This window comes from Limulus polyphemus, unplaced genomic scaffold (assembly GCF_000517525.1).
Source record: "Limulus polyphemus unplaced genomic scaffold, Limulus_polyphemus-2.1.2 Scaffold25, whole genome shotgun sequence".
Classification (NCBI taxonomy): Eukaryota; Metazoa; Arthropoda; class Merostomata; order Xiphosura; family Limulidae; genus Limulus; species Limulus polyphemus.
Window position 1 is genome coordinate 280262 of NW_013665635.1, and position 12697 is coordinate 292958.

The 12697-nt window shown below is 30.8% G+C and overlaps 1 protein-coding gene across 2 annotated transcripts in view; it reads left to right on the plus strand.

Annotated features, from left to right (window-relative positions):
* Window positions 1-12697, plus strand: part of LOC106458910 (TGF-beta-activated kinase 1 and MAP3K7-binding protein 2-like) — a 57411-nt gene that overhangs the window by 19596 nt on the left and 25118 nt on the right. For both annotated transcript variants that reach the window (XM_022385451.1, XM_022385461.1), the window contains 2 exons: window positions 1593-2643; window positions 6655-6803. In XM_022385451.1, coding sequence (XP_022241159.1) covers window positions 1593-2643; window positions 6655-6803 — 1200 coding nt within the window. The remainder of the gene's footprint in view (window positions 1-1592; window positions 2644-6654; window positions 6804-12697) is intronic.

Below are 12697 nucleotides of genomic sequence, written 5' to 3' on the forward strand. Positions count from 1 at the left end.
GAAAAGTTGATTAAATTAGATTGAAATGTGGTTACTTTGTTGTTATTATTATTCTAAATCTGTGTTGCACAAAATTGCTACCTGTGTAAAGTTATGTAAGGTTTTTAGGCAAGGGAATGTCCCTGTCTCCCATCTTATTTTATTCTCCTGGTAAAGTTATTTCAATTTGAATATGTGATAGTGAAATTTTAAATTAAATTTATTTTACTTGGAATTTAGATTGATGTGAGTTTAGAAAATGTGCATAAACATTATTTTGTAAATACATGGGTAAAATTTTTTTTAAACATATCACTAAGATAGAAAAGTAAGTACTGGGAAAATAAAAATTAACATATTATTCTTATTTTTGTTGATATACCACATATTTTTGCCAAGTACACCTGACAAATTGTTTAAAGAAATGGCAAAATGCTTCATATATTAGTTCTGATTTTGTAGAATTATCTTTGAAAACTTCAGAATGTTCATGGGGCATAAAAATATCATAAACTAATGGTTATAAGTTGAATGATGTTAAATATGATGAAAACATTTATGATGAAATTTATTTTTTACACTGGACAATCTTGTAGTGGAAGAACACTAAAACCTGTTAAAAGCACCTCCTAGATTGATGTAAAACTTTAAAAATCTTACATGTAATAAAGCACTTAAAAAGTATATTATATATTGTCTGAATCTTTTTAGATTGTTAAAATTGAGAATGAAAAAAGTTTTAAAACTGAAAAATGGATAAATGCTGGATTAAGATTAAAGGACAGTTAAAAATGTTGTAGGTGATAAAACTATTTTGACTGCAGTAGTTTTAGAATAAAGCATTGTGTGTGGAAAGGACAATTAGAAACATTATTTGTTGATCTTAATACAATTGTATAATAAAAATGGTGGTTCAACTACAATATTTCCTCATATTGGATAACAAGTCCCACACTTTGATCAATAATATTAGTTTTAATATAGCTCAGTTGATCTTGATCATACAGGATTTTTTAATTCAAGATTTTGCATTTGTCACAATATTAGCAGTGTTTACTTGATTGAGTTTCAAGTTTTCTGTGGCCTTAATATGTTTAATCTATTGCAAACTAATTTAAACATCTTAAACTTTGAATTATAATAAAGTTATGAATACATATATCAAAGAAGCAACTTCAATTATCGAATATTGATTTTCATTTCAAATAATTATGCATATTCATATTGGATTAAGTTTTAAATTTCTTGTTTGGTTCAGGTGATTATTATATTTTAATCTTGAATGATTCTTCTTAGTCCAAATAAAGTAACACAGATTTGTTTTTTTTTTTGTTACTTAATTATCAAACTGAAAAAAAAATAATGTAGCTGAGATGTACAGATCTTTGGTTTTTTTCCTCCTTCTCTTTATTTTATTCCTTCTTATTAATTAGTTTTGTACTTATTTAACTTCTCTACAACTATTTTCAGAATTATGTTTTGTATCTCCACAAAACTTTTGTTAACGTCATATATCTAAAGATTGTTTTAAAGAAATAGTTGCTGTAAATAACTGTGTAAGAGTGAATGTCATTTGTAGTCTTATTTATGACTTTTATTTCTGTATCTTCCAGTTTGCTTCAAACAGAGATGCCTGTTTAAAACAATTAAATAAAGAAAGTGAACGGTTCAAGTGTAACAGCTTCTCTAGCTCAACAACTGAGTCATCAATAAAAGATCAGTTTTCTCCTCTAACATCAACAACCAATAATGTTTATGGCATAGGAAGAGAACTACAACAGAATCACCATGTTTTTCCTAAACAGATTTGTGGCATTTCCAACATGGAAAACTTTAATTCTAATTTTAATTTTCCAAGTGACACAAGAATCCAGGAGCTCCAGGAATTTAATCTTACATCAGGTCTCAGACATTCTCATAGCTCTCAAGAAGTACCAGATTTGATCAGGCAAAACAAAAATTTAGAGAGCAGGAGCCCTTCCTTAAACATTATAAGACCAGAACAACCAGATGTTCCTTCTGCTAGTGAGAACTGTATGAAACCAACAGGTTCCACTCCAAGACATGTAACTAGAATGGAAATTAGTCCACAACCATATTATGCACCTAATGGTCAGTATTTTGATTTATTTCGTTCTGGTTCTGGACGTCACTCAACTGCTGTGAACATTCAACTGCGTCAACCATCATTAGAGGTGCAACCTCCATTAGAAATTATTTCAACACCATTATGCCCAATCCCATCTCGGGACTTTAATTCTCAACTTCAGATATCTATTACATCTTCTGGTGCTGCTGTCACAGCCTTAAGAAAGCAGAGACAAAGTCAGTCTCCCAATTCCCTTCAGCCTCCAGCAGGCTATCTTAGCCCTACCCACATGCCATTATCAAACTCTCTGGTGAGTCCTCAGCATCTAGCCCCTCGTACAAAAGCTAAAGCCTCAACTAATTTAGCATTTGGTAACTCAAGACAGTCTCCTGAGCGTCCTATATCTTGGCCCTCAACACAAACTGATCCTCACAGGAGTATAATAGACCAGTCAGACCCCTGGCCCTCCAAATTGTTCCAACAGCCTATCCAATTTATAACAAACCCCGTTCCGCAGGGTCCAACCACTGCAGGCAGTGGATTTAGAAAAGATGATGATAAAGCTTATACTCAAGGTATGTATTTGTTTTGTAGAATTTACTTGCCTATGATTCCTACAGTATTCATTATACTTGTTTCTTATAATGTATTTCTGGGTTTAAAATAGTTTCCTGATTGTTTTCAACAAACTAATTATTAGAATCTATCTTTTCACATATGTGTATAATAATTTGAGCTTTTGGTTTAATAATTAAATTTTAAGAACTACAATTGTATTTGAATACTCAATATTTTTCCTTATTTTCTAATCTTACAAACCATCTGCACCAATAATTTTAGGTGTATAGAAGATGTTCATTTACAGTGATGTAAAAAGTTGAGCATGTTTTTTTGACTTACCTTACAATAGTCACTGACTTTTTTTAAAGTAATAGTGCAATTTTAATGTTTTAAAAGACTTTACTTGTAATTTCAACTCACAAAACCTTAATATAGAGCTACAGTACTGAAAGTGTCACAATTATCTGATATCTTAAGAACAAAATGATAGAGTAGAAATTTGATTGAATGTGACATCAGAAGTTAGATAACCAAACTTTATAGTTGTTGTTTACCATGTGACAGTCTCGGGGATTGTATGGGCTGGCTCTAACCCCTCATGAAGTCTGGCTGCCTCACAGGAGGTAGAAGAGATGTTACCAGTAGTTTGCTTACTGTATACTGTCTTATTGATTCTCTATCTTTTGCTTTCCCCAGCTATTCCATTTGGGACTTTGTTTTCCAGCAATCTCATTCCCTCTGAATGTTGATGAAGACCTTTCATGGTTACTGTTTTTGCCTTACTAGTACAAAGAAAGTTGATATCCTGTCAGTAGAGTTGTGACCGGTTTGATATAAGGGCTGCTTCTCTTGGGAATTTATCAGTTTCTTCATTTAACTTTATCTTTTCATGGTCTGGCATGTACATTCATAGGATGGTCATATCATGCAGTTGCTTCACTTTCTGCCATCCTTCTGGAGATCAAACACTGAATTATGTGCAGTACAGCCTACAAGTCAGTTGTAAATGTTATCTTGGTGGTCACTGTATATTTGTGGTTCATTGCTTTCAGCATTCCAAAGGAGAGATTGTTTATGGCTTCCAGCTCCATCCTTGTGGGAAGCTTGAATATTCCACCAGCCTAATAAAGAATGTTGTTGCTCTGTGAAATAATGAATGCCCAAATAGCTCTCTTGCTATCTGTGGTGTAAGAACCATTTGTAGCTATGATGAGAGATAGCTGTCCACCATAGTCTTCAAGTAGATGCCAACAAGCTTTTTCTGCTTTAACCTTTGCTAATCTACATTTTCTGTGAGTGGTGCTTTTGACAGATATCAGTGGCACCAGATATTTATTCTACATAAGAGATCTGGTGGTGTACTAGTTATCTCAGTTGTGGCTGTATACTACATATCCACCCAAGACTGTCTCCTGTGGTGCCTTTTAAGCAATCCCCTGCTTTATTGGTATCTGTGGGATCTTTTTTTGGAGCTGGAATGTCCCAGTTAAAAAGAGCAGTGGTTCAATGATGGAGTGCATCGTCTTTACTCTGCAAGAACATAATGAAGAATTATGCTTTTAAGTGTTGTTGATGCTGATGAAGCTTGTGAAGTGTAATAGGGCCTTGATGGAGATATATTAAGTACATTCAATGACCAATCTTAAATATGTATTTTGTATCTTTTCAATCTTATTTAACTGTTTAGCACTCATACTGATCATTGGTAGTTCATATTTCAAGATAGAGTGTATAAGAATTTTATAGAGCTTATTCAGGGGATGCTCTTCAGCTCAATTACCCTTTCAGTGCATTGGTACCTCTGGTTGTCGTAGTGTTAATATGGATGGTGAACTTGAGTTGTCTATTAAAGGTTTCCCCAAGAACTTCATTATATATTCTAGAGAAATGGCATTACTAGCAAAAGATGGTGATGGTTTCTCCTCATCAGTATCTGTTGTTGAGTGTGCAGAACATAGATGTAGCTTTGCAAGAATTGGGGACCATAACTGTATCATTGCACCATTTGTTCACTCGGCTCAAGATGGTTGCATCTTTTTTCAATTTCAGCTTTGCCAGAGCCTCCGCTGTATACCAGAATGTCATCAGCTAATGTTAGCATGGTGTATATGTTGAAGAGGACTGGTAAAAGTGGTGATCCTTGAGGCAGATCAATATTTATGGTGATCCAGTCTGATTGCCAGCTTCCATACTTCATGATTATCTTCTGGAAGCTAGTGCAGCTACATTCCATCTTACACATGTTACACTGATGCCTATTGTGAGCATTTTGTTAATAAGCATTGGCAACTAGAATTTGTTGTAAGTCACAGCCAAGATATTCAAAGCCTCACTATATATTGTTTGTGAATTCAGCAGAGTTGAACCAGTTTTTTCTTCCACCACGATAAACACCTAGTGATGAGAGTAGCAGAGGTTCAATCTGATAAGCAAAATTTATTGCTAAACCCTCATCTGGAATCTGTCCAATAATGTTTTGTAGGATGATAATTTGATAGCTTTTGAGATGAGAGTGATCATTCAAGGGTTTGTTAGAGACATCAATCTGTATCTCAGGGATGCTACCTGTTACCATGTGTCTTTTTATTGATATTCTGACACTAACTTCAACACGTTGGCAGCATCCAGATCTAAGACTTCATCTTGAGATATATTTATAGCTGTGTGTATCTCGTATAAACTAAAGATGGCTTCAATAACTGCATGTAATTGTAGCTTGGATAGGAAATGCTGTAGCATAAGCCTCTTTTGCATGTCACCCTGTTCACATTGGTTAATGTATCTGCAATAGCCATAAGCTTACTCTTTTTCGAGTCAGTATTCAACCTTTTTTGTTTTTATTTTAATATTTTGTTTCTCTTAAACTTTTTTTACTCCTCCATATTTGTGCATTTGATATACTGCTCTCAACTACCAAAGCTTCTTATATATGTTTTACAACTTCTTACCCATTTTGTGTTTTGTACCTTTTTTAAACTTGTGCAAAATCTTTATTTTTTTATATCCAGTTTATTGATTTTGTATTTTATCCTATCAGTTCTGTTTCATTTTGTCTCGCACTTAAGTAGTCCCCTTTATTATTATTGGAAACCAACAAATTCTGAATTGTATAATTTTAGTGTACTTCTTATAAAAGCCATTCTAACTATTGCAATCTTGAAAGTAAGAAAAAAATGTCATTACTGTGTGAACAAAATGTGTTCAAACTTTTCAAATCTGACCCCTCGTTCATTAATTGTTGTAGAAAAAAACAAGTAATACTTTCATTATGTTCCAGCAAGTAATGTCATTACAAAGTACTAGTAAAGACAGACATTTTGTTAGTGTAAGAAAGATAACTTTAAAAGGAATTTATAATAAAATTGTATAGCGAGTAGTTATAATAGCACAAAAAATCATAGTGTGTGTGTGTGTGTGTTTATGTGTGCAGACAAAAGGAAATAGTTCTAAGATTATTATGGCTTTAATGTTATAATATTGTGCTGATAAACAAATTTAATGATGCATTTGCTAGATTAGCAAGTGGCAATAATTTTTGACTATTGAAGAAATTAAACTTTTAACCCATGCTCAATTCAATTCTTATTATAGTCATGATCAACTATATAGTTTACTTAAAATGTTCCCTTAAATTATTTACAATTAAAATTGTTTCACAAATCACACACACAAAAGAAAAGATATTAGGCTGAATAATATAAACTTCTAAGTTTTTACACTGAGAACCATACTAGAAAATGTTAGGAACAGAGATCCTCATTTTACTAGTAATGTTGATCCTGTTTTGCATGTAGGAGAGATTGTAAGCAAGACCAAAGTATTAAAATTCATAAACATGAAGGTGTTAAAACATGATAGATAAGGGAACCCAAATTAAAATAATAATAATTTTTTTTGCACCTAAATGAGTATGAGTGCATTTTTTATTATTTACATTTATAGTACACATTAAATGTTCATTATTTTTTAAGTATATAATGGACAGGAATCAGCATTTTTAACAAATTGGTTTTACCCATCCTTAGCATTACTTCTTCATCAAAGGGCCAGATTAGATATACTGAAGAGAGAATTAGAGAATGTGAAAAAATTAAAAGAACAGCTTCGTAGTGAGGTTCTTACTATGGAAGAAGAACTGTGTAGAAGAAACACCAATAATTTTCCATTTACAAATGTAAGTACTTACCAACTAGTGTCATGTTTTGATGGATGATTTTCAATTAACTCTAGAGTAAAGAGTTATATTTTACATTTTGACATATTTATATTAACTGAGCATCAGGCAGTACCTAAAACATTGCTTCTTTTTCTGCTATCTTGAACTTGAATAAATGTGAAAGAACCTTTGATAAACATAAGATAGTAATAAAGGGGTGAATAGTAAGGCAAATGGGTTTAGTTGTTCACTAAATTGAAACGTGTGGTTTATTTGTGTGGCAACAGACCTTCTCTTAAGCATTTTGGACTTTAAAAACATTTAAGGGGAAAAAAAACAAAATCATAATTGCCAAAGTATGTTTAGAAAGTGAATTAGCAGAAAATTCAGTTTCTTTGTATATACATATCTATCTTTAGATATGTTATCATTTGCAAACTCATTTTTTTTTTATACATCTAGCTACACAAAAAAGATAAAATTCAGCATTATCTAGAAATGTTGCAATCTTCTAGCTGCACTGAGACTGACTGAAAGGAAGTTTATGTAGGGCTATTTTAACATTCAATTCTTGGTAGGAATGTTGTGTAATTTGTTGAGGTTTACAACAGCCATTCACTAAACTTGGTAGAAGTATTTTATATTTTGTTGATTTATGAAACAGACCTTCACTAACCTTGATATATATATTGCTACAGTTGAATGGTGACATTTTTCACTTGTCTGTGTAGGAATTTCATATAAAGTGTTGAATTATACATACAGTTCAGTGGTTAGATTTTTTACAAAGCTTGATAGCAATATCATTTAATGTGTTGATATAGACCTTGGAGTTGGGGAGTTAACTTGATTAACCTATATATATATAATTGATTATATTGATTCGTATCAAGTAAAATGATCATTTAATCAAAATTATTACTAAGTTAATTAATGTCATGAAAATTACTAATTGAAATTAGAGTTTCTGATTATTAATTTGTATTATTCCAACTATTCAAGTAATGGAAATATTGCCAGTATACTTCTCATTATTATTTTTGATTAATTCATCGGTTTTCAGTATAATTTGTAATGTTACACTCATGAAAATATACAGTTAATCCAAATTTAGTTATCAGATTATTACAATTTCAGTTATTCCAAGTACCCAAGTCTCATAAGCTTTATGGATTAGTCAAATGTAATAGTTTAGCTAGCCTGATGATTGATTAATTAATAAAGAAATTCCATTAATTACTAGCTCTAAAATTCATATCTACAGTCTTGTGGTGACATTTTTCATTAACTGATAAGATATAATGTAGTGTGTTCATGTATATGTACAGTTTAGGGGTAGACATATCATCTAACCTCATATATGTATATAGACACACACACAGGGTGACCCCAAATTATTTTTTCTATTTTACAATTTAATAATTAACTAACTAAGGAAATAAAACCATTAAATTTTCAACATCTTGTATCCCAACTCAAACAATTTGTATTGACATGTCAGTAGACTTTTATGTGCGCACTATTAGTGGCTCTCAGCACATGTAACTGATACTCGATTTCAGTCCAAGGTCGCTAGAACGTGTTCACAGTTATAGTGGTAATGACATCTGTCATCCTGATCTTTAGCTCTGTGATGTTTACTATAGGTGTGCAATACACAGTATTCTTAACATACTCCCATACTTCTTTTCTATACTGGCATCTGTAATTACGATGCATTACAGTCAATGACTTGGTGTCTGCAAGCCAAACAGTGCATTAAGCCTTTTATTGCACTGTTGCAATTTTACAGAATAACACAACTCACTAGAGTGAAAAAAACACAATACAATAAAAACAGTTCCAGTTGGGCTGCAAGATGTTGAAAACTGCATTGTTGAATGTTTTTAGTTATTTAATTATTAAATTTTAAAGTAGAAAAAAAATTATTTTGGACCACCCTGTATACAAACACACACACACACACACACACTTAGATGTTGAAAACTGCATGGTTGTATTTCCTTAGTTAGTTGATTATTAAATTGTAAAATAATTTTGGACCACCCTGTATATACACACTCACATACTTAAAGCTTAGTGGTGATATTTTTTACTAAGATATTCCTTTTGATTGCTTGTGTTCGTTGGATTTCAATAACAGTTTTTGGTTTTAACTATGAAACAGTACAAACATATGACCTTAGCAGATGTTAATAGGTTACTTCTTACTAGAATAAGGTTGCAACAAATAACCATGTAGTATCTTAAGAATAATCTTATGCTTTTATAGTAAATAAGATTAAAATATTGTAAAAGTTTCTATATTATGGTTCCACTTTACATTCCAATATTAGTGGTCCCTGAAAAAAAATTATTTTCCAAATAATACTCAAAGGGTATTTAAGTGTTAACTAGAGAAGAGTAAGCAGATAATACAGTGTTCTTCGTGAAATATCTCAGTGAAACATGTACTTTCGTAGAATTCTGAGTTTTGTTCATTGTCATGGCACAGACATACAACTATCTAATGTATTTATTTATAATAGTATTTAGATAAGTAGTCTAATTGTATTTTCATTTTTGAAATAGTTATGACTAGTGCACCTAAGTATCTTATTAACATTATTTTTGGTGTGTTTTATATAAAAATCATTTAATTGTAGTAATCATGCACGGTTTAGCTGTTTTCTCTCAGAATATTCTGATTGTTCCTGTACATGTACCAGCAAAATGTTAGATCACTTGGAAACAAGACATGCTGGTAGAACAATAGATCAGGCTTATTAATGTTACCCATCTTGTGGGCTAGTTAATAGAAAATTCTAATGGACAAGTATCATCATATTACTGACAAAAATCACTAACATATAGAAATTAACAACTGAAATTAAATTGTGTTTAAGAATTGTAGTTTCTAGTTTTGTAACAATAAAAGTAATAGAATGATGCAGTATGTTGTTGTTTTTTTCTCCTTTCTGGTCCATTGAATAATAGGTATTTTTGAACAGTTCAAAGTGATAATATAAAGGTGACTTGTAAAAATATATAGTTAGGTCTATGTTTATATCACCATGCATTGAAGTATTTCTACATGTATAGTGCATTTCCTGCAGTCTTCATTATCTTAATTGGTCATAAGAAGCATATTACACTTATTTCTATTATTTGATTTTTGTTGATCACACCAGTAAACAAATATTCTATAGTTTTTATCGAAAGATTAATACTGACAGTGCCAGTTGACTATAATAAATTCATACATTAGACAAGTTAACCTCATGAACTTGTGTCACTTGTAAATCACTTAAGAGAAAATGGTTTCTAGTTCTAAAACAGAATATCAGTGAAAAAAAATTTTAGAAAATATTTGGTGAGAACTTGGGAGTGGAGAATTCTGATCATTTTTTTTTAACTTGTCATTCAATGGTAAGGTGAATTATTTCTTTCTGCTGTACCCTCAAGGACCATTTTGGAAGAGGCATTTTGTGCTATACATTCAAAAGTTGTGGTCAGATGAGGCAGAATTTTTTTTTCTTTAATTTCAGAGGTCATATGAAATAGTTTGTTTTGTTCATTCAGAACTCAAAGTCAACCATTGTGATGTTCTCTATCTTACATACAGGAGTAATTTAGAAGAGCTAATATTTATTACTGTATTTTCAGAACTTGTGTAGGGTAGTTGCTTGTTTTATACTTTGTACTGCAGTTTCAAATGTTTTATTAAATGTTTATGTGATATTCACAGATCATGTGATAGTTATGTGTTTTATACATTTAAAAGATATGCTCATGTGAGGTAGTATTTTGTCCTTTTGTTCACAGGTCATGATAGTTTTTGTGTTTGAATTCAGCAGTCAAAGTCATGTGAGATAATGTTTTTGTGCTTTACAATCATGGGTCATGATAGTTGTGAGATAGTATTTGGTACTTTATGTTCACAGGTCATGACAGTAGTGTGATATACATTCAAAAGTTAAGATCTTGTGAGTAATATTTACAGTCACGGGTCATGTGATAATCATTTGTTTATACCTTCAAATTTAAGTTCTGCTGACATTAAATTACATTCAGTAGTGAAGTGTTATAGTTGATTGTAATAATTATTCAAAGTTAGTGTGCAAAAATTGTTTGCATTATATAGTTAATGAGTCAGTCAAATAACATAAGGTATTTTTACTCTAATTTTCAGGGTCATGTATAGTTGTTATTGCTGTAAGTTCAAAGTTAAAAATCAGATGATGTAAGTGTCATGATGTACATTGAGAGGTTACGTGTTGTTATTTTTAGATAGATGTTACACATCCGGAGGTTAGTTTATGCGACATGGGTGCTTGTAAATATCTATTGTGGGTAGTTCTTTATAATTACATTCTCAGATCAAACTTGAGTAGTTTAACTGTTTATACTATATATTTAAAGCCCAAGTCTCAGTTTGGGTAATTGTTTGCTATATGCAGTCAAAGGTTTAACGAAGTAGGTGTTTGTACTATATATTCAAATGACATATAATATATTTCTGTAACATAGTATCAAAGTCGTATGGAGTAGGTTCGTACTACATAATATAAAATAAATTTGGGCACTTTTTTTCACTTTGTATTATACAATACAATGAAACATCAAGTAGACGATTTTTGTACTTTATGATCTAAATTCAATGTTAGTTTTTTAGATGTCTTTTTAACTATACAGTCATAGTAAGTAGTCAAAATCAATTTAGATAGCTGTTTGTGCTCTCCTCATTTGTAGCTACAACATATATTAAAATAATTGAAAATTATTAATAACTTTTAATTAGTTTAGATGTTACTTCTTTGTCACTTTATTCTACATTTTGATGATTTTTTTAAGTGTTTAGTTGCATGAAATGTATTTTCTGAAAACAACATAAAAAATAAGTGATGAAATAGAAGATTTGCTCTCAAAATGAACAAATAAAAATAGCTCTAAAGATTTAGGTCATGAAAGGATGTTCTGCTGTAATTCAGTTGCATTACCTTATACATTGGAGGCTTAATGAAACATTTATATTGTTATTTTTATGTTTTACTTTGTGCTAAGAGGCAAACAACAAATGTCATATTAGAAAAATGAGTGAGGTTGGATTTGTTTAATATTGATAAAATTCTATAAGTAATTAATGAAATTTGTGAAGATTGAATCCTTGTAACAGCAATTCACAATACTTTGTTTTATTGTGCATTTTTATTCATGCTTTGAAATTACTGTTACTCTTCTCCCTACGTGTAAACTGTTGATTCAAGAACTCATCAGCAATATACTTTAATGTGTGCAGAGGAAGGAATTATCCAACAGTTACACTTGTATTATTATGGTGCATTTCTTTAAGTTTAATTTTCTCAAAAGAATCAAATGAGTTAGGTTCAAATAATAATTTTTTGTTAAATTCTACAAAATACTTTTATTTTTAGAAATATATATATATATAGGTGTAATGTAATAGTAGTGAAGAAGTGAAATTGAATCACACATAATTTATCATACCAGTTCATAAAGTTCAGTAATTTTTTTCAAATGTATGTCAGCAAAATTTCCAGGAATATTTTATATGTTGTTGTATTATGTGATTATTCATACTCATGAGAAAAACTAATATCTTATTTGAGTGAATAAGAAGAAGTATGTAAGAAAAAATTATTTGTAAATGACATGGATAACTGATAAGCATGGTTAAGCCACATAGTTAAATGTATAGAGAAGATCAGTAAGAGTTGATGATATCAGCATTCTATTTAGAATAGAGTTGCAAGAGAGCTTTCCATGGAATGTACCATATTTTTCGGTGTATAAGATGTCAAAATCTGCTTGCGTCCTATACACCGAAGGTATGAATAATATATATATATATATATATGTGTGTGTGTGTGTTAGTGTGTGTATATATATATATATATATATATATATATATA